The sequence below is a fragment of the Anser cygnoides genome, chromosome 3, assembly GCF_040182565.1.
Source record: "Anser cygnoides isolate HZ-2024a breed goose chromosome 3, Taihu_goose_T2T_genome, whole genome shotgun sequence".
Lineage (NCBI taxonomy): Eukaryota > Metazoa > Chordata > Aves > Anseriformes > Anatidae > Anser > Anser cygnoides.
The window spans coordinates 70,258,362-70,280,783 of record NC_089875.1 but is presented as its reverse complement, the minus strand read 5'-3'; the positions used below and the strand labels follow the sequence as shown (position 1 = coordinate 70,280,783).

At 38.0% G+C, this 22,422-nt stretch overlaps 2 protein-coding genes across 11 annotated transcripts in view; one reads left to right on the top strand and one right to left on the bottom strand.

The window, feature by feature from the left end:
- NT5DC1 (5'-nucleotidase domain containing 1) overlaps window positions 1-22,422 on the top strand; it is a 152,193-nt gene that overhangs the window by 3,682 nt on the left and 126,089 nt on the right. The window contains exons 4-6 of the mRNA XM_048065484.2: window positions 1,508-1,614; window positions 3,059-3,138; window positions 6,515-6,596. Of these exons, the coding sequence (XP_047921441.2) occupies window positions 1,508-1,614; window positions 3,059-3,138; window positions 6,515-6,596 (269 nt within the window). The remainder of the gene's footprint in view (window positions 1-1,507; window positions 1,615-3,058; window positions 3,139-6,514; window positions 6,597-22,422) is intronic.
- Window positions 13,128-22,422, bottom strand: part of COL10A1 (collagen type X alpha 1 chain) — a 77,679-nt gene continuing 68,384 nt past the window's right edge. For 9 of the 10 annotated variants that reach the window (XM_066994392.1, XM_066994393.1, XM_066994396.1 and 6 more), the window contains 2 exons: window positions 19,593-19,746; window positions 13,128-15,280 (listed from right to left, as the gene is read on the bottom strand). In XM_066994392.1, coding sequence (XP_066850493.1) covers window positions 13,386-15,280; window positions 19,593-19,731 — 2,034 coding nt within the window. In that variant the 5' untranslated portion in view covers window positions 19,732-19,746 and the 3' untranslated portion in view covers window positions 13,128-13,385. Of the gene's footprint in view, window positions 15,281-19,592; window positions 19,747-20,457; window positions 20,622-22,422 lie in introns of those variants that run through there. The other variant, XM_048065483.2, reaches the window with a different exon arrangement.

The following is a 22,422-nucleotide window of genomic DNA, read 5'->3' as shown; positions in this document are numbered from 1 at the left end:
TCTCAGTTTTGTTAAACATTTAAAATATTGATTTCAGCATACATTCACTTGTGTAAAAATTTAAATACTCTTGGGTAATTTGATGCTCAGTTTCTCTTAATGTTATATACTTAGCATTTTCCTAATATATCCATGTTAGCTGCTAGGAATAATATGTCACTTTTAATAAACGTCTAAGACTGAGTGCATTCTGATTTTGAAACTAAATTCGCTTTTTCAGTGGCTACCAATATACTCTGTCCAATTCTGCTAAGATCCAGGGTAAGGTGTTTCTTGAATTCTGAGTAACCTGACTCAGCTGGTGCGAATGACTAATGTTAATGACAGCACTATTATCTTTGTACCATACACATTCAAAATTCTTGCAAGTTTGTAACATGACTTAAATAGCCTTAGGTAAATTAAACACAAACTGACACATTCAGTTTCAAAATTGTCTTTTTTTCCTCTAAAAGCTAATTTCTCCCTTCAGTCATCACTTCAGTACATCCTTAGTTCTTCTCTCCTTTTTTTTTTTAACATAAGACTGCTATTTTAAATCATAAATTTGAAAAGTAAATATATCTGGAGTATGTCAAACCCAGTCTTCTTTCTCCCTTATTTTTTTTCCAAAAGGAAAATCTATATAGTTTAATACTAAAAATAGACGATACTTTTTTTGGTAGCATTTAGTAGAAGAAGCTTGAAGATGCTAGGGAAAACCAGACTTCACTGAAGTGGTTGAAGGTGCCCTTGCCCATAGCAGGGGATGGGAATTAGGTGATCTTTAAAGGTCCTTTCTGACCCAAACCATTGTATGGTTCTGTGAAATAGGAGAAAAAATAACCTCGAGTCTGTGCTTTGTACTCAGAAATTCATGTAGTAGAACCATGAATTTCAAAGGACTACATGTAGAATTCAAGAGCAGAGGATATATGACAGTAAAGGGTGGAGTGGTACAAGATTACTTACCCTATCATTGTGGGCATTTCCTTTGAAACAGGGATCTGTACATTCTTTCGGGCCACAGTTTCATGATCAAGCTTGTTGATCTTTAATTCCTGAAAAGGCTCGTGCGTACATCTGTATAACATAGCTGCTTTCAGGGCTCAAGCTAGCATTTTTCATAGTCCTGCCCTGCATTCTGTGAATGTTACCAGGCTTCAGAATAGCGTATAGGCTTTCTGCTCTGTGTTTTATTGTGCAGTGTATATTGATAGTTCAAGAATAATGTCCTCACACAATTGAGAACATTCGAGCAACACAGAGTGATTGTGTTAGGAGGTGAGGCACAGCAGCCATGCCCTCAGCCAACCAGACCTTTGTGAAGTAGGGCTTTTATTGAGGATTGTAATGTATATGATAAAAGCTTAGGTCCTAGGAAACTTCTAATTGGTAAATCAAGTTGTTTCTAAGTGAAGATCAAGTCACATGCACCTCAGTATTCAACTGTGATTCATTTCTATGCTCTAGAAGTACTCTGAATGTTTTTAACCTTTTTTCTTTTCCATGCTAATGCATCAAATAGGGCAAGCCATGGCACTAGGAGCATGACATCTGAGGAGATCCTGGAGATTTATGGAAGAAGGGAATGGAAGCATTTTAGTGCAGTCAGTGGAATGCTTTCCCGCTCAGGTAGCTATACCTTAGAATGTCCTGGTCTTTGAAATTGCTCTGGCCCTTTCAATGTTTCATAGTGTTAGTTGTAGTACAAGTATTTAAAAATACTTGAGCTGAGAATTCCTGGAATAGGTGAGTGTTTTGCACAAGGGTTGTTTTTATATTTTTAAGTTCTAATACTTAAATGTAGCTGAACTTAGATTTAGGTTGCCAGCGATAAGACAAATAACAAATGAGTTGACAATACAGGCATGTTTTGACTGCAGAGTTGGGCACATTGTTTCTTGATGAAGTAGTTAGGTTGGTAGTCTCAACCTTATTTAGGATATATTTGGCAAATCTTAAGTTTTTCTTGATTGTTGACTCATTGCCATCATATTACTGGATATTACTGGAGGCCTAGGTGAAAGTGCAATGAACAGAGCAGATATGGAAGCACAACCACTCCTCCTGTGGTGGCGGTTTCGTGGTTTTAAGGTGGAACCACGTTGTGAAGGCATTGTGATTAGGCTTTCATTTTTGCTAGCCACGCTGTGCTTTCTCTCCAATTTACTTTGATCTTAGCAATTGCAAATAATGCACCTAAAGACAAAATGTTCGATTGATTTACATAATCCTGTTTAATAGAGATGCTTTGCTGTCATAAATTTGTTTGTCATCCTTATTCTAAACTACAAGTAATCTTTTGCGATGAGGGAGAAGAGAGGTACATATGTTTTATGACCAAAGGAAGCCTTTCTTACTCATTGAGAAGTGCAGTTCATCTCTCTTGTGACTATCAATCCGTGTTTTGCTGACTTCTTGTGTATGTAAGAGACAGCACAGACAAGGTCATGAATACAAAAATAAATAAATAAATAAACTGCCTGTTAAGTCGTTTTACTCCAGGAAAAGAGTTGTTGAACGTGACCTCAGTCTGGAAGGAACATTCGCACACACCTGACTTTTAGTTCTGTTTTGGGCTGTCACAGAATAATGTGGGCATGCTTCCCATTGGGTTAAGGTGCTGTCTTTAGCATGTGTGCACAAAGGACAAGACTGTAAGACCTGTCCAAATGATTCTGAAACAACATCTTAAACTTTGTGTTTCTAATGCTGGGGAAATTGGTATTTTGGAAGAGCTGAGTGTTACTGCCTTGACTTTTAAGACTCATGGTTCTTCCCCATCTCTTCCACAATAACTTTTTAAAATAAATTTTAAGGTTCTAAAAATCTCACTGCCTTGGTGTAAGTTAATACCTGTCAGCTGCCAGTTGTGAGAATCAGAAGTAGAAATATGGTTCTTACTTCTGATCCTGCAAATAAAAGCTAATGTGTGGCCTTAAGTTGGGACATAGATGATGCTTATTACTAGTGAAAGCCAAGTAAATGTTATTTAAATGTGTTTTTATTTCCAATTAAACTATACAATATGGATTTAAAAAGTAGAGATGATTTTGTGTTTTTGTTTGTTTTTCAGGTAAATACTATTTATATGATAATTACTTTGACCTACCAGGAGCCCTCCTGTGTGCAAGGGTGGTGGACAGTTTAGATCAGGTAAGAACTGGACTGTTTGAAATCAAGTATTCCATTATGTCTCTTTCTCTGCCTAACTTGTGTGCATTCAGTAATGCATGCAAGTAATATACTCAACAAATTTAAGGTCTTTAGCTTTTTTCTTATATGGAATTTTTCATGCCAGACTTGCACTGTATTAAAGTTGTTTCCCATTGTTTCCCAAGTTACTTGTGACCTACTTGGTGTGGTCCTAATAAATGTACTTCCACCAGAGGGCACAAACAACTAGGATAAGAATAAATGAGTACTTTTCTCTTAAGTTTATTGTGATAATCAGAATATTGTTCTTAACATCTCATTTAGTTGTACTTGATGATACTTGAATTAAATCTAATGTATAATGTGGTTTGCTAACTTGCAAGAAATGCCAAAGTTGAAAGTTTGATTCCATCCTTCTTAAACTTGTTTTTGTATCCTAAATATATCGACCTGTGTACGTAGACGTAAATAAACCTATGGAATACTATGTTGTTGTTTTTTTTAGTTTTTTAAATCATCCTCTAAGTGATACGTTAAATTTGCAAGGTAGAAAGTGCAATTGCTTTGACCTTTTTCAGTGCTTTTCAGATATGCAGTACATCCTAAATCCTGCCTTTGATGTTTGATGTCAGTTAATTCAGATGTGTTAAAGAAGGATTGAAATCTTAACCTGGGGACAGCTGAGTGTAGGAGAAGGCTAAAATATCTAGGGCTAAATATCTTAGCATTGCTGAAGTACTGACAAAATTTTCTGTCTGAAGATACCAAAGTGTTGCAGCACTAAAAGTTGCAGACACTGAAAATTGTCTATGGACTGGAAGTCAGAGCTGTGAGATGGGTATCTGCAATCCCTTTAGGTACCACCTGACTTGATGTTTTAGGCTGCACTCCAAAATCACATGCTGAGCAGGTTGCTGCTTAAGTCCAAGTGCTGCATGAAGAGTTACTGAAAACTAACTTGCTGGCAAACACCGAAGACAAGTGTGTCATAAGACTTTTAATTTTGTGCTCGATTGATCTCCTTCCCTTACTGTTCACAGTTTTAGAATCCTCTCTCAGATGTGACATTTTGTATTATATTCCTTTACATTACAGTTAGTTTAGACTTGGCACAAGCTGTTTATTGAGAGAGAGAGAGAGGATGGTGCTAAAGCATATCACAGCACGTGTAACTGGACGTGCAAGCATCGCTAGTTTAGAAGCTGGGACATTGACCTTGGATCACTGGCATCTTCAGCCCCAGAGAATTAAACCCATGCCCTGTTTCTTCACAGAGCTGCCAAAATTAGGTTAAGCATCCTCTTTTTCAGTTTCTTGAGTATTTCACTTTTAGGTTTCAATTCACCCAGCTCATGTCTAAACCCATTTTGGTGTGCCGCACTACGCTGTTATGGTTGAATCTGCTTTTGATGGGTCCACAGCCAGAACTACTGTGTATTTTCAGGCAAATGAGAGAAGCTTCTTGGTGTTTTAGATCTTTGCATTGAAGCTCTTCAGAAAATACTTCTTTGACTGATACTTCTGCTAATGAAATTACATATGATGATCACTTCCCAAGTCATGGTGGACTGCATGGGGATGTTCATGCTTTTCTCTTTGCTTTCTGGGAATTGGTCTGTTTTCATGCATGTCTCATGCAGTAGCTGTGGATTTGCAAGGGGCTAGTTAGTCAGTCATTTCAGTCTTCTCTAATGCTAGCTGTTTTGAAGGAAGCATACCCACTTTTAAACTAGTATCCATTTGTCCTCAGAGCAACACTCTGAGGAACTGTTAGCTCGTTGCATTGATTTTTAAAAGAAACAAATGCAGCAACAAAAACAACACAAAAAACAAGGCATAAGTCATCCATATGGAGTATGAGGGGTCCCGACAGTTGAATCTGTCCAAAGGCTGGTGCTAGTATGGGCTGGTGGATGGAGTACCAGAAGGGTACACAGCTTGGAGTAATGACCTTGGTTAGCAGCTAGCTGAAAGTTGACACACACAGAACCATTTCTCTATATCAGTCATTTTTACGTATTTCTCCAGTAGTTTACTAGAAGAATGATTTTTTTTTATAAAAAAGAAAAGCTAAAAGCAACAAAACTATCTTTCCTGTTCTTAACCCCTAAAGCTGAAGGATCACAAGCAGACTACTATAGTGCTTGTCAGTCACATACAAAAGCCCTCGCTTGTGCAGCTTGTGAAATTAAGGGCAAGACTGTTCCTCTTGAAGCCTCCATGGAAGATTAGGCCTGAAATAGCAGTTCACTACAAGCAGATTACATGTCTTTGGATGGAAATGTTTATTTTCAGTTTCTAAAAGTTTCCATCTCTAGAAAATGCCTTCTGTGTTTGGGTCATTATTCAGGTATTGGTGCGGAGCTGGGCTGACAGGTTTAGGACACAGAGGGCGATGCCATAAAATCTGTCAACGGTTGCATCAAGACTTATGCTAAACTATGTGTGGAAAGCCTTTAACAACACTACAGAAATACTTTCCACGGTGTACAAACTCAAACTATGCCACCTCCTTTACTGCTGCCCTGTACCTTGTAACTGAGCACCTCTTACAGGCTCAGTAAGTAATCCTCTGCCCTGTAGTGTGCCTGACTGCGTAATTACACCTATGTTTAACTCAGCACTCCAAAGGTGTATAGTGCTCGAGTCCTAGAGCAGTCTGAGCTGGTTGAGAAGCTGTTTCTCTCCCTTGGTGAGGCACTGGAAGGGCAGCTGAGGTCAGCAGGAGCACTTCCGTGCCCAGGCAGCTTTCTAGGAATCACGAGAGACTGCTCACACTGCAAATCGCTTTTCTCTCTCCCTCTGCCAAAGCAAGGGTTTGGCACAATGTAGCTTAGTGCTGCTGAGCCTGGCTTCTGCATAAGTATTTTATATGATGTTTGGGGTGGAGTTATTGGCAGAAGACCATTGCCACTAAGTTATAGTGAAGGCTTTTGCCAATTGTAATGGTGGAAGGTGATGTGAGTGCCAGACTGTGGATAATGTCAACCTGCTAATTAAGTACAGTACCTGCAGCTCTAGGCATTTATTTTCCCCAACAAGTCAGCAGGAGATGGGTCATTCATTAAGTTGCTGTTCTATCTAAGGTTTCTGTTTGCTGTAAGGTTTTAGACGTCCTTACAAGTAAAAATCTTTTCACCTTTGACATCCCCACACATACGTATATCCTTTGGAAGTAGGGAGATGACCTGCCTGCCATTACCCAGAGTTCACAGTCAAGCTGAGTTCTGAGTCCTGAACCTTACTGTCTAGGACTGCTATACTTCATTTTCAAAATACTTTTATTTATTAGTGGCGTTCCTGTTATTTTTTTCAATATGAAAGCTTTAAATGGCTGATACTTGATAAAGTGACTAGATTCCTTTGATACTTACAGCACGATGGTCAGAAAAAATATGACTTCTGGAAGGACATGGTTGCTGCTATCCAGCATAATTATAAAATAACAGCTTTTAAAGGTAAGTAGGTTCACTGAAAGCTTACAGTAATAGCTGAAAATATTATATGTGCTTGACAGAACAAATAACGTTTGCAAGTACACTGTAGGCTATTCAACATAGTTTTTACTTTTCAGGCTTTATAAATGGTTGTATGCTTATCCTGCTATCATTGCTATTACTATTTAGTTTAGCTGGAGCTGATTCCATTTATATTTTTTTTTAAATAACACTTGTGATGTACTACCTCACTGAATTCAGAGGAAAAGCAGCTGGTATAGCAATGTGGGCATCCTTGGACTGTATTTTGATTCTAGTTGTGGTGTTCTTGTATTTATGAATAAAATAAAAAATGCACTGGAGAAAAAAGTAACTAATATTTGATTAATTTTTTGATACATTTTCTTTAGGCGATTAGTTTTTATTAGAATTCCTTATGTAGTAAGTTGAGACAAAAGTGGGGAGATTGTCATCCTAGTTTTAAACCTTCTTGGAATTGTGTTATTCTGTTACAAATTTACTAGAAATTGCAGAGGATAATTTTTTAATAATAAAAATTACTTATTTAAGTAATAGTCTTCCTTCACCCAAAGCCAACCTTATTCTACTGTAATATAAATTAGAATTGGGAAACGTCTTGGCTACTCTTCAACTAGAAATATTTTTCTTCCTTTCACAGACATAACCTATGAGTAATTAATCATTTGAGACTAAAGGTTAAGCATCCTCTGTGTGCATACAACTAATGAAAATTATTTTTAAATTTTTTGTTAAAAAAAAAAAAGGCAGCATGGTTCAGAACTCTATAATTTTGCTGACAATATTACTGATAAAATTACCTCTGACACAACATTCATTAGGCACAGGTTAAGACATTCTTAAAATTTAGCTTTTGTTCACCAGTACTTTGTTGTACTACTTGCCAAAGCAGTCAGTTTTATCATTTTCTTTCAAACATAGTTGAAAAAAATCCCCTCAGAGGTTCCAAACAAAAACAGAAATGATGTCAGAATATATGTTGTAAAAGACAGCTAGGTAATCCTAAAATGCTTTTGTGTTTTTTTGCTACTGCTATGTTTTCTTTGAAGCTTAGTGTTTTTGGTAGTTAAAAATTCCTTTAAGATATCACTCATCTATGAAATAAATGTATTTTTGTGTTTTCTGCTGATATTAAACCAATTCTAATAAACTGTAACTAACTTGTGGCATTTTTATTTTTTTCAAATCCTGAAAGTTGCTCATTTTAAAAGATGCGAACAATGCAGTTTGGTTTAAAAAGAAAAAAATTACAAGTTCTTTGGAAATTAATTAGATAAAACAATTTAAAGCCTGATATTTAAAATCATATAAAGAATTGATATTTTTATGCAAGTGTCTGCTTGTGTGTACGTATGTACCTACCTAATGTACCTATTTGTATATCTAAGTATGAAATCTGCATCCAAGCAGATGTGTGACATGACTTGATGCTTTCTAACTCACATCAGAATAGGTACTTAATTTAATAAACTCAATTCACTGTTATAAAAGTCATGAGGCACGTGCACAACAGCAATAAAATAGAAGACAAGGTAGTAAATGATAGGCATAATTTTGGGGGTGACAGGGGAGCAGAATAGGGCTTTGTAAAGTCATAAGTAAAACAATGCAGATTGTACACTGTAGTTAAACATTTCAATATATGGTAGTGCTAAGGTCTGTCATGCATCATTTTGAAAGGCCTTATAGTGGTCTTATTTTCCATTTACTAACATGGTCCAGTGGATGAAGCACTGAGCTGGGATTTAGAAGAATTAGATGTTATTTCTTCCTGCACAACTTAACTGTGATATTCCCATGGAGGATCTCTTTGCTTCAGGTCCCGCTTCTGTGAAATGGAAATAATAGTACTAATTTTCTGTCGCAAGTTCATGCCAAAGAGATTTTTTTCCTTGAGTGCAAGCTTAACATAACTTCCTGAGGAAACTCTTAAAGCTGGCTCTAGCCCAACTTCTGCATACCAGGAAGCCCCGCGCTCTTTCTCAACCCAGGACCTGGCCCAAAAACCACAGTCCCTTGACTGAACTCCATGCCCTTGGTGCCTTGCAAAGGTTTTAACCCTTTAGAAAGAGAGTGCTCATTTACAGTTAGTCAAGGTAAATTTTCTAAAGCAAACTTAAGTGGTCAGCTGGGAGACGTAAAGTTCCCAAGCTGAAATGCCATCTTAGTAGTGCCATTGTCAGTGACGGAGCAGAACGACTGACCATTTTATTTTTTTGAAATTTGTGTTTGCAAGTCACTTTGCCTCTGGTTTGTTGTCACTATGCCCTTGTTTATCTATGTCCCTTCTCTTTATCACATGATTTCTTTGATCATTAGTCAGGTGTCCGGTGGATTTCACTTTTCATTGTCTTAGCCATGGTAATTGCCTTAGATAATTGTCCGACTATATTTTGTTTTGATAGCTCTTCTGGATAGCCATGATTATCCTGACTTATGAAAGGTGTTAACCCACTCTTTTACTTATTCATAAAGATTTGAAGAACTGAGGCAGAAGGAACCTAAGAGAGTTCCAAAATATCCATGTATTATTTGGACCTTCGTTTATGAAGTAGAGCAATTTTAAAGGAAAATTCATGTGATGATATATTTTCCATTGTATAAATATGTAAAATTTCAGATTGTTATTTTGACAGAAAAAATGATTTTTGCGGAAGGAAACTGCCTGCTATAACTTCTTAAAGCAGAACTTTTTTAAATGTGTTCCAGTAAAGGCTTATTTCTCTCTTGCATGATTGTCTTTCCCCGTCATTTCCCTGCCACTACTGGTAACTATAACATCTAAGGTAATCTAGTGAGAATGATACATTTGTGATGATTTCAATCAATTCATAAGACCATATTTCCTTTTAGAAGTAAAAAATATGATGCCGAATATAGCATCTAAGCCCTCATAAATTGCCTGTAAAAAGTCTTGATGGGATATGCTCTCAGGTTTCAAGGGTGCAGCTGAGAAATTTGTCATTGCTTAAAAAATAAAAAAATCAGAGAAAGTCCTACACTTAAAACCTGCTTTTTAACAATTTGCATTTTTCTTAATGTAAATGATCAGTATTTTGAAGTGGCATGCTTGTGTATGGGAATTGTAACTTTGAGACGGGAAGCTCTGGATCTTTACAAAATACTGTCCTCTCCCCAAACACACGCACTCATGTACACATGGAGGTTTTTGATCACAAGTTTACGATATAATCCTTTTGTCTTTGTGGAAAATAATTGGTCTAGGTGTCTGTGATATCTGCATTATATCCTTCAGAAACAACAAACAAAAAAGATGCTTTTCTGAAAAAAAAAAAAAGAGTCCTCCAAAATTCTGAAATGTTAGGATTCCTAATGGTGTTGTAGTCCAATAAAGAGAGATCATAATTAGTCACGATTGTGAAAATGGCAACAAAGATATAAGCAAATAAGCTGGTTGTGTGTTTGTGCTGGGCTTTGTGGGTAAATACAGAAAAGACATGGTTAGACACAAAATACTCACATGATAAGAACTACTGAAACTTGTATCCAAAATATTTTTGAGGCCTTTGGAAGACAGTTTTGTACTACTACAGGCTCTCCCATTTTCATTTTAACCTCATGTTACATTTTGTTTCCTCTAATACACCTGCTCTGGAAAAAGACATATTTTAGAAAGAGCTTTACCTTTATCTTTTTATCTTTTTATCTCTTTATCTTTAGAAAGATATGTTTTTAGAAAGAGCTTTGGTAGGCGGCAAATGTTCATGTGGAAAAGGTATTAAAGCAGTGCTACAAGACAAATGCAAAGAACTCTGTAGTAAAGAGCTACCCGTTTGCCCAGACTTCAGGGTGCTGTGATTTGACTGTTCTATTTGAGCTGCATGGCCATCAACCACGTTTCTGTCTGATTGTTTCTACCTCTTCCAAAGCCCAATATTTACAGAAGATGTAATTATTTTGCAATAGACTTCCTTTCTCCCATGAAGTGCAATTAAACAGATTTAACTTATTTGAAACACGCATCTTATGATAAATACTAGTTACAATTAGTTTATCTTTCCTTGTAATGATTAGGAATCTTAAATACTTTCTCAAAGTTCACTCTAAACTGTGAGTCCAGAGCTAAATCTATAAACTGTGATTGTATCACAATTTGATGAGTTATCTCCAACTCTTTGTTGCTGAGTTGTTTTTTTAATGGCTTAATGTCTGGACAATTGCAAAAAGCCTTCAAAAAACAAGCCTGAAGTATGCAGTTGTAGACTTGCATGAAGTTCTTTGGGCTCATTTGAGGAACGAAGAGTTTAAAGCAAAAAAAAAAAACTGATTTAAAATGGATTGACAATAAAGATTAATGAACAATACTTTTAAGAATACTATTTAGGCCCAGTTTCTTGTGCAAAGTCTGGCTAGTTGGAATCACAGGACAGTTGCTGAGCACCAAGCATCTCCAATTTTAAACATGTGCTTTGGCCAGAAACTGTCCAAAGATCCGGTACCTAGTTCTTCTATTTGTTTCCAAAACAGAAGTTGCCCAATCGGTTGAATGCAGAAAAAAAAAGGTATTTCTGAGGAGACCTATAACTAGTAGTTGATCTAAAACAGAACGGTGGAAAGATAAGGATAGACAATTCACTCAAGTGTATTGAGTTTTAGTTTGGTTTGAAAGAATCACAGAATTGTAGGGGTTGGAAGGGACCACAAGAGGTCATCGGGTCCAACCCCCCTGCCAAAGCAGGTTCCATAGAGCAGGTTGCCCAGGTAGGCAAGCTGTGGTACTCTCCACTGTATTATTTCCATACAGACAAGTATATGTAATGTTTATAATAATAGCAACCATTTACTTGCCTAAGTCTAGTTGGCTGCTAAAATAAGCAGATCTCAAGTTACTCCCCCCAGTCCCCTTACATGCTTACTATTTTACCAAAGTATAGCCTAAGCCAGTCTTCCTTATCCAGCAACACATAATAAAGGGAGCAAAAACAATTCTGCAGAGTTACTTTCTTAGAAGTTCTTTACAGCCTCCATTAGTTTTGCTAATGATGTATCAGCCAAAGGTGCCCTTGCTGTTTTTATTAATCCCAAGATATTTTCAAGTACTTAGGAAATTGCTGTTTTCAAATGTATATAACAAGCAATGGTTTTGCTTTCATGAAGAAACAATATCACAAAACTTCAAAAATACGCCTATGTACTTTTAGCTCAAGTGATTAAAAACATCTGTTTAACAAAATGCTAAAAATAATAGTTCAAGAGTTGATAAGCTTTGGATGTATATGACACTTAAAACATTCAAATGGGAACTGTTACTTGAAGAAATGTGTAATCAAACTATTATAACTTGATAATTTATAAGCACTGATGTTATTGAGCTAGCTTATATTATGCCCTTAAATTTTCATAGAGCCATAACAGACTAATATAATAACTAACATTTGAGAGACGTGAGTGTATGTATGGTAAATATGATTATGTCCCTTGAAAAATTACAGGGATTATCTGATACATTTACCATGTAAGTAAAATAAATTTCCAAGACTATTGTGTTTAAAAAAAAAAATGCAAAGATTGTCTCTAGTTTAGGTGTGGTAAACTGTTCTGATTTTGTTGGTCTGTGTGCATGTGAAGATATGTCCTTTATCTTCTGGATTTGGTGGTAGTTGTTTTACTGTACTCTTGATTGTTGTAGTTTTACAGAATGTTAATTAGGAGCTTAAAAAATATTGAACTAGTTTTTTGCTGCAGATCACAACATATACGTCAAAAAAACCTGAGTTCCCACCTGAAGGGAGGGAACAAAGAATATGGAGCCAGGCTCTTTCTGGTGGTGCTCAGTGCCAGGACCAGAGGCAATGGGCACAAACAGGATCACAAGAGGTTCTGTCTGAGCATCAGGAAGCACTTCTTTACTGTGACGCTGTGCAAATGACACAGCACTGGAACAGACTGCCCATAGAGGTTGTGGATTCTCTTTCCTTGGGAGATCTTCAGAAGCCTCCTGGGCAAGCAGCTCTAGGTGTCCCTGCTTGAGCAGGGGGCGGGTGGACCAGATGACCTCCAGAGGTCCCTTCCAACCTTAACAATTCTGTCATCCTGTTATTTCTAGATTTTAAATCTGGTCGCTTTTTCCTGTTATGAAAGACACTATATTTTCTGTAACAGGTTATTATTTGTCAATCTGTCTTTCTTCGAGGTAGGTTTCCTTAATTTAGTTCAGCTTTTCCTATTAAATTGTGACATATTATGCACTGTATTAGGGTTATGTTTCCTTTACTCCTTTTTGATAGCTTGAAGATGATAGATAGCAGACTAATGATGAAGTATATTATCTAGCTAAAATGATTATATTGTATCTGAGACTGTTTACTTTGAATAATACCTTCAGTTAATTAAAGTATAGCCAAGTGTGATCTAGTGTCCTGGAATGGCTACTTTACCTTTACAAGAAATGATAGAAGTTCTGACCTTTTCCCTCTCCACTTTCTCTCCCCACCCCTCTTCCTCCCCCCCCCCCCCCCCCCCCCCCTTAAGGAAGAAAGACAGACAGGTCCATTATATTAATTCATAAAGTTTTAATGTTGCATTTGGTTGGACAAATAATCATTGTTTTGGAACAAATTTCCTATGACAATTCTCTAGAAACAAACAATATTATTCTACTAGGTTTGAACCAATCTCTTCCACCTTCTCACTCCCTCTTCAGTTTTTGTTGCAAAATTGAAGTTGCATGACCTGCTAAGGACATCAGATCAGTACCCAGTTAAAATGGACTGAAGGAGAGAGTGTCAGGACAGTGTAAGTGGGATGTTGTTAGATCTGAGCAAATAGGAAACCTGAGAAAGAAGAGTGAACATAGTCAGAGGAATAGAGGCCATTGGATTCTGAATTTGGCAGCTGGAGCCATACTTGATCATTCTCCATGAGATCAATGACAGCACTGCCAGAGGCCTGGTCAAGGTATCCTTTCTGGTATTCATCATAAGTGTACATGATGGGGGAACCATTTTTGTAGAGTGCAACCCAAACATTTGTTCCTTTTGCATGTACGTGGTAGGAGAAGTAGTACAGTCCAGGGGTCCTGCAGGTGAAGATTCCTGTTCTGGGGTCATAGTGTTGCTGCCTATTGTACAAGATTTTGTCAAATTTGATAGGGACTGTTGCCCCAGGGTAAGCTTTTGAGAGAATGACACTGAAGGCAGACACTGGCATTCCTGTGAGAGCTTGGTTTACTCCTGCTTTCATGAAAGACATTCCTGATAGTTCTCGAGACTCTCCTGCTTTAACATAGCCTTCTGGCATCTGTGGGATTACGGCTTGGCCGGGGGGACCAGGAGGACCTGGGGGACCTGGCAAACCAGGCTCTCCGTTGTTGCCTTTAGGCCCAGGGGGTCCAGGTGGTCCCATGGGTCCACTTAAGCCTTTTGTAGCAATACCTGCTGGGCCTGGCAGTCCTGGTGCTCCTGGCTCACCTTTAGCACCAGGGGCTCCTGGCATGCCAGGGGGACCGATGGGGCCTCTGATCCCAGGAATTCCTGAAGGTCCTCTGGGTCCTGGTTCACCATTGATGCCTGGCAGTCCCTTAACTCCTTGTGGGCCCATTGGACCGGGCAGGCCAGGTAGCCCAGCATGGCCAGTGTCACCTTTTGGACCTGGGAGACCCGGGTGTCCCTTAGGACCAGCAAGACCTGGCTCCCCTGGGTATCCTGGTTTTCCATCTAATCCTGGTAAACCTTTTTCACCCTTGGCTCCTGGGAATCCTGCAGGGCCTGCAGGGCCCATGTCACCTTTGGGTCCGGGTAGGCCGTTCTCACCAGGCAAGCCTTTGAGTCCTTGGGGGCCCATGTTCCCTGGTGACCCAGCAGGACCTGGTTCTCCTGGCACGCCAGCTGGGCCTTGATCTCCTTTAGGTCCTGGAAGGCCAGGAGGTCCTTCAGGCCCTCTGTGTCCCTTCATTCCTGGCAATCCTGGCTTTCCAAATCCTGGAAGACCTGGGGATCCAGGCAAGCCTGCAGGTCCAGGGTGTCCTTTGGCTCCAGGGATGCCTGCTGCTCCTGGTGGTCCCATTGGGCCAGGCTTGCCGATGCCAGCTTCTCCAGGTTCTCCTGGCGGACCCTGTGGACCTGGGATACCAGTTGCTCCACGTGCACCGGGCAGACCTCTGTCACCTTTCATACCTGGTTGACCTGGAAGACCATTTTCTCCAGGCTTCCCTATCCCAGCAGGACCTGGGAGGCCTTGAGGTCCCTGCGGGCCCGGAAGACCCCTGTTACCTGGGCGGCCTGGAACACCAAACCCACTTTCTCCCTTTTGTCCGTTTATACCAGGAATACCTGGCTCTCCCTTCTCACCAGGGAGGCCCCGTGGACCTTGAGCTCCTGGAGGGCCTTGTGGTCCTGGCTTGCCAGGGACAGACAGTCCTGCAGGGCCAGGAATGCCGGGGGGTCCTTGTGGCCCTCTTGCTCCTGGGAGCCCAACAGGTCCAGCTTCTCCTTTTTCACCATTTAATCCTTTCTCTCCTGGCTTCCCTGGTAGACCTGGCATTCCTGGCTTTCCAACAGCAGAGAATCCAGGTGGTCCTGGGGGACCAGGGGGACCTTGGGGTCCAGGACTTCCAAACCCTGGTTTTCCTGCAGGACCTGGTTGTCCTCTTGGTCCAATAGGGCCTGGGGGACCGGGAGGTCCTTGTTCGCCTCTTATCTGTACACCTGCATGAGAGAGGAAAACAGGTCAACTAGGGAACCTACAACATTTCATGGAATTACTTAGCATGGAAAAGACCTTACAAATTTGCAGACTTGGAGCATGGTGATGAAATGTGTGAAAGATTAACTTTGTTTGGGCCTCACAGAAATCAAGTTTCTGACATCGCAGTTGGTCACTCAGAACCCCAGCCAACTTTCACAGTGAAAGTGACTTGAGGCTCTCATATGGCTATGTAACAAGTGCAAATGTGTTGGAGTAGTAATATGAGCTATGAAGCCTCTAGAAATTTTTTCTTGAATACATTTAGGCTCAAATTGCTTAAAAGATGCTGCTCGAGTGGATGCAGAGTATTAAGGAATAAAGAAAGCAGGTAGCTGATTTAGCAAGTTAAGACTTGCATTTTGATGATGACTGAAAATGGAGGATGCTTCCTGTACAAGTGTAGTTTTTCTAAAACTAGTTGGTGCTATGTTTAAGTAGTCAGATTTCTGGCTGTTCCTCCTTATCTCTGAAAGTGAGCCATCACTCTGCCTTTTTTTTTTTTGTAAACATATGAATGTTATGTTTTCAAATACTATCATTTTACAGAATTTTGTTTGCAGTAGTAATTTCACACAGTGACAAGATAACAACTGATATTTTGTCTTACTGAAGTCAGAATTCCAGCATTGTTTGCTCTTTTTTTTAAATGATCTTTTTTTCTTAGTTATCATGACAGCAGGTGGAGCCACTTAACCAAATGTCACAAATAGAGGAATAAACAAACTCAATACTCAGTTTTCTGTGTACTTTGGGGAAACTCCTAGCTTCCCATTGGAATTAGGATTCTGGTTTGTGGGATATTACTGAGAAGATTAACATGGATATTGTAAGACTACTTCACTATTTTGCAGCAACTGGTAGCATTGCAGAACAAAATACCATAGTTATGATAAATGTTATATATATATGTATGTATGTATGTGTATATATACATATGAAAATAAGTTTGAACACTTTAGGATAACCTACAGTAAAGGCTTATTAATTTAGGCACTGCTGAATAGTCAGACTTAATTCTAAGATTATTCTCAACTGGAACTTCTCACAAAGATTTCAAAGGAATGATGTAATGGATTAAAGATAATAGTCCTAGTCCTAATACTAAGTCCTAATATATTTAGAAAATGATAACATTAAACACACACAAAAGGAAAGTATGTTCTGACTGGTAAGCTGTCAAGAAAGATTTCTAAAACTGTCGTACAATTTCATCAAATTTGGTAAAGCTTTTATAGGTTTTAAGTGCCAACAGAATTGCTTTCTGGAATTTTATTCAATATTGCATTTGTCTGCTAAGCTAAAATTAAAGAAAATGTTATTTGGCTTTTGGGGTCTGGTAGGTGCCTAGACAAAATGTCTTTTACAGATCTGGCATTTTTAATCAGGTGACAGAAAATCTTCTTTTGGAATTTTTATTTATTAATTTGTTTAAAGTAAGAGCAGAGAGTATAGACTGAAAGTATCAGGTACTAATTCTGCATTGAAACTATGTTCTTTTAAACACTAAATTCTAATAAAGAAGTGGAATCATGTTGAATTAATATTAAATAATAATATTGAAGCAATATTAATATTAAAATAATTAATATTGACACAATTTCAAGTTCTGTAAATTACTCCCTCACCTTGACTACCTCATACTACATGGTTTTATCTTGCTGTGCACGTAGCGGGGTTTCTCTGTAGCTACACTTGTTGCATAGCAGGCCCTCACTCACACTGAACCAGATTCTAGACTGAATTTGTATACTGAAGTTGCTTGTGCCCAGCAGGAAAACGCCTCTGAGAATTACAAACGCAGTGCTACTCTGATGTTGGGACAGAGTGGCTAGGATGTGGAACCTGCCACCTACGGAAATGAATGTAGGAATTCCATCCCATGTTTTCTGTTAGATGCTACTGCATGATAGCACCTAACAGGTGTTGTCATGGGTCACCTGTTTAGACCTAGACTGAAATTTTAGTTCCAGTGTGCTTTCTGGCAAAGCTATACAAAACAAATTTACTCGTATCTAAATCTCTTGCTATGTGCTACTTGCATAAGGAAAAACTCACTAGATAATACAGTCAGAGAGATCAATTTGGTTCTGTAGTCTCTCCTATTTAATTCTTCCGTTTTCATCTCAGATTAGGAAACAATGATTCTGTAACACAGCCCTCTTAAATCTCTTCTAAAAATTCTCTGTGGGATGCTTGTTTTCCAGCCTGAAGAGTAGCAAGAGTTGTCCAGCCCTCCATTTTTATACTTGTTCCCAAAAAAATGAAGATATGTCAAACAACTGGAATCCCAAGTCTGTAAAATCGTAGGCTGTTCCTGCTTTTGAGGTCTAGTATATAATATTTGCTTTCTTTCCTAAATAGACAGCATTTTACACTTTTCACAGGTCTATATAAACATTCTTGTTCTAAATAAGAAGTTTCACACACATTAGATTCTCTGTGAATAAGTACATAAAAGTGAAAAGTTTGTGCAGGACAATTCATTTTTCTCCTCCCTTTCATCACATTTTTTGTCTATGCTGCTCCTTCCTTTTTTTCCTTAATTTGCTCTTTCTTTTTTTTTTTTCCCTGAAGTACTGTAGAAGATAACCAAGTAAATAGTGTACTTCACTTAAGAATAATATGATACTCAATAAAATCATGGAAAAACACTGAAGAATTACTGAGGGGAGAAGGAGGAAATGAAACTGTAACCTCATGGGAACGCCAGCTAGCAAGCCCTCAGTATCTGTTCATGTACCTAAATTCAATCTGAGAGTACCAGTAGGATTCCAGAAGGTCCTTGTGCTGAAGGCAAGGGATGAAACTGTAATATTATTTTGGTACAGCCCAGAAGAACGTTTTGGAGAGTAAGTTTCCCAGTCATGCTGCTTTCACTCGGTTCTCACTGTAGAGCATTCTCGGAGCACATGAGCTGGAGCCAGTTTGGATGAGAGCAGGACTGCATCTTTGGATTTGCTGTGTGCTGCTCATGAGTGTCCAGTCCATAGGACAGGACTAGAGCTACTCTGAAGTGAATCTTGCTCATGAGGATAATGCAAATACTATGTCCTGAGCAACAACTTTTCTGTTTTCCAGGTCTGCTTCTGCTATCCTATTTTCCAATTCCATAGCCTAAAATGTTCTTTTTCTGGTGAGGGGAAGCTTATTTGCAAATCTGTTTTTCGGAGTCCCTCATTCAGATTCCTCATTTCTGCCCAAGTGTGATTATTACAGCTAAAAGTAGGTGAAAGACAGCAAAAGTGAAAACTGTTCTAAATAGCCTGTTGATGTCCAAAAGAAAAGAAGTATTGCTCTTCTGGGGAGAGAGGAATATTTACAGGGAGGGTTCAGTGCTCTCAAATTTAATGATAGTAACTTTGAATAGAGAGTACTGATTGTATTCTGGGGGGCTGTTCATCAAATATAACCAGCACCTAGGAAGTCAGAAGTTTTGGTATGTAGTTTTTGCAAGATTTAAAAAGGCATTGGCATAAGGATGGAAAAAATGAACTCTGGTAGTTTTAAAACCTTAAATGTCACCACCCATTTGATTTCAGTGGACAGAAAAGGTAACAAGAAATAAGTTATCACCAAGTGTATGTATAACATTGCAATTATATATTGCATATTCAGTCTGCTCTAAGACTGGTTTATGAAGAGAACTTTTCATAGTAAAGCTAGAATTGTTTTGTTGTTAGAAGAGATAAGTCTGACCAAATACAAGCTTAAATCACATATGAAAAACAAATATAGAGAGGTTTATATTCTATTTTTTTTACAAATATATAGACAGATTTATTTTGCTTTTCCAGGCCTTAAACAGGTCTGCATTTGGTAATACGCATCAAATGTATGTTTAAATTTTGCATTTTGCGTAGAGGTATCATGACAGTAGTACAAAAGTTCTGAATATTGTAGATGTCAGATCATTGTTAGGAAGCTTGGCATTGAACCAAAACACTTAAGGATTATTAGCTTGTGTGCATAATTATGCAGACAGTTGTGTTACAACTGAAAATCAGATCTGTAGCTGCAGTTTTGTTTCTGCTTAGTATCCTTTCAGCAGTTATTGTGTAACAAAAAAAAAAATCAGACAACTGTACATCTTTATCAGCAGGAGGCAGCTGCCAGTGCCACTGCCAGTTTTCTGCAGTGATGATCTTATTAAATTAAACCTAAACTGTTAGTGAAAGTTGAATGCCAATAGTATAAACAGAGAACTTTTGTTCATGTATTGACCCACTAGAAATAATTTTCTTTTAGTTGATCATCAAAAAATAGTAGGCTTACCTTGACTCTTTACATTGAATGGTAGAAAATGTGGCCCCTTGATGCTGGATTGTTTCTGATATCGCTCAGAAAAATATCCATCACTCCCATGGACTATGTTTAGGCAAAACAGCAGCAGTAAGGATATTTGTAAATGCATGTTTCCAGGTCAGTTCTGTGTTAGAAAGGGGAGAAAGAGTTGTTTTAAATAGAAGTTGATCGGTGTCTTCTGAATTAAAAAAAAAATGAATTTTCTTAAGCTGTTGGTGTTAAAAGTATCATTATTTTGTGATTACTTTCTCCTGCTTTCACTGTCTGTGAAAAGTTCTCTAAGGAAAAGGGAATCAGTATTGCTAACTAAAGATTTTGAGTTCTTGTGTGTCTGTATGAGATATACAAGAGAGAGCTTAGAGGCAGTGGTCTCACTTTTATAAAGAGAATAATTTTAAATAGGTGTCATCTTATTTAAAACCACTGTCTTCAGAAACAGTGATTGTTTTCCTAATTACACCAGGACCCCAAAACAAAGTTCAGGAGTTGTATATATCACAACTCCTGGAATGAAGAAGCATTTTCAGTGGCTATTACAGACATCGCACCATAACCTTATTGCTTCTCTCTAATGCTACAGCAAATGAAATATGAAGTCCTGGCTCCTTTCAGCATCAATAGCTAAAATCTCATATTGCTTTGCTTGAAAGCAAGTTTTTATCTGTCGCCTTTCAAATACCTCCAGTGGCAGTAAGGAAGCTGTCACTGTCCCTTAACTATCCACCCACTTCCCTCACCAGCCAGAAAGCAAGTATCCTGTAGAAGTTAGCATCAAAACAAACAGAATGAAATGAAATGAAATGAAATGAAATGAAATGAAATAATGATAGCATACCAAAATGTTGTGGAGCTCCAATGCAGGGCAGTAGAGTTGCAAATCCTCCTCTAGTGAGGAGTTCTTCTGCCACTGGTGAGTGAGCAGAAGCTGATGATTTCAGGTGTCACCCTTGAGTATTTATACGATTTTCCCCCTAGTTGGGTGACTGCTGGACATAAGCTCCTCCCCCAAAATCAGTAAGCAGTAATTATCTGTGTGTATATGTGTGTTTTTTAGGGGTGGGGGAATCTATTTTGGGTAGACATTTTAGATCCTGTTAAGCCTTTTTTTTTTCTTCACCTTCTCTTGGATTTCTTATTGTTAATGAAATTTTATTGCTTATAGTTTGTATTTTCTAAAATTTTGGGTCCCTTCTGTCTTTAGAAGTGAGAAAGGTAACACTGGAAAAAATCATGAACTTGTAAGTAAGGTTGATGATTCTAGGTGCTTCATTTGTATTTTTGTGTGAATGTTTTAAAGAAAGAATTATATATTTTGAACTTTGATGAGCTGTTACCTTCAGGAGTAACTCCACTGAAGTTTAGAGACTACTTATGTGAGTAGCTGTTCACTGACATACAAATGGAGAGCTTACAGTCAGTTAAAATGTTAAGCTGGGAGTCGTGTGTGAACCTTAAGATTACTTTTAACCAGTTATTGGTTTTGGAGATTATTATCTTCAGATCGTATATCTAGACTTACAGCTGTTCTGATGCTGGAGGTGCAGTATCACCTATTCAGTGTATGCTGCAAGTAATGTTTTTGTGTTATGGATTCTTGAAATGTAAGCCTACAATGAGAAGTTTGTCATATTCATTTGTGACAAACATATTGCAATCCATACTGCTAAAATATGCAAGTGTTATCAAGGCTGATGTTTGGGGCTGGTGGGACTTTTTTGATCTGTTCTGTACTCAGCAGGTTTTTTTTATTTTTTATTTATTTGTTCAATCAAATGTGTTTATTGCTTTATTTTTACTAGATGTATGTTGTTCCTATTAAATGATTACACCAATAAATTTAAGTGATCACTGTTTTAGTGTTGGTGGCTCAAAATCGATTACAAGATTTTTTAGTTTTTTTTTTCCTTGAGGTTATAGATTAGTTCTAGCCTTTAAGACATTTTGTTAAACTGATCTTGCTTAACAGACTGTATCCACACATTGTGATTTCTTTCTGAATAAATAATGGAATAGTACAGTGTTTCAGCATCACTTTTATTAGTACTCAGTACTGGACAGTCAGTAATTTTTAGTTCTTGAATTGTTTGTGAAACATCATTTAAGAGCAGAAATGAGAGACAAGAAATAAACCTTTCTTGTTTGGGATGAAATTGTACAACTAAATATATAGTGCACTTTTTGCCTTTATCTAACATTCTCAGGAAAAATACCTATGTCTAAGTTACCTGTGTGTTAATATTTCTTTGCCAGTTGCAGACTTCGCTTAACATTGTTACATTGAGTTCAGTCTTGTGGGAGTTAGATTTTTGGACATGTTTAAAATTCTTAGTTTCTCTTCCACTAAAGATTAGTGGAAAAAAAAAAAAAAAGATAAAGGCTATCTGTGCTTTTACTAAAGGAAGCTGGGCATGTGCTATAAATTACTGTCTTGATGAAGTGAGCATGTAAAGTTGTGTTTATTATTCAAGTTAATTTGTCATTTGTAGAAGCTGTCTGGAGAGCCCTCTGGTGAGGTACAAGTCATATCTATACAGAGGAATGTATATGCACCCATGTCCTAATAGACACGGTAGAAATACTGTAACTAAGTAAGGGGATTCGCATACTGTACTACAGGAATACTAATAAATAACCTGTGTTACTGTGAGTTCTCATGCATGGTAGGTGCAGCAGGGAGATCTGTTACCTTTCCAGCCAGTAGACTGAGCTAGTGGCCCTGAACTGTGCAGCTATCTTGTGGAATGACAGGTTAACATGGGCTGAATTCTACCTGCTTTGTGTCTTTGTTTAATTCCACATG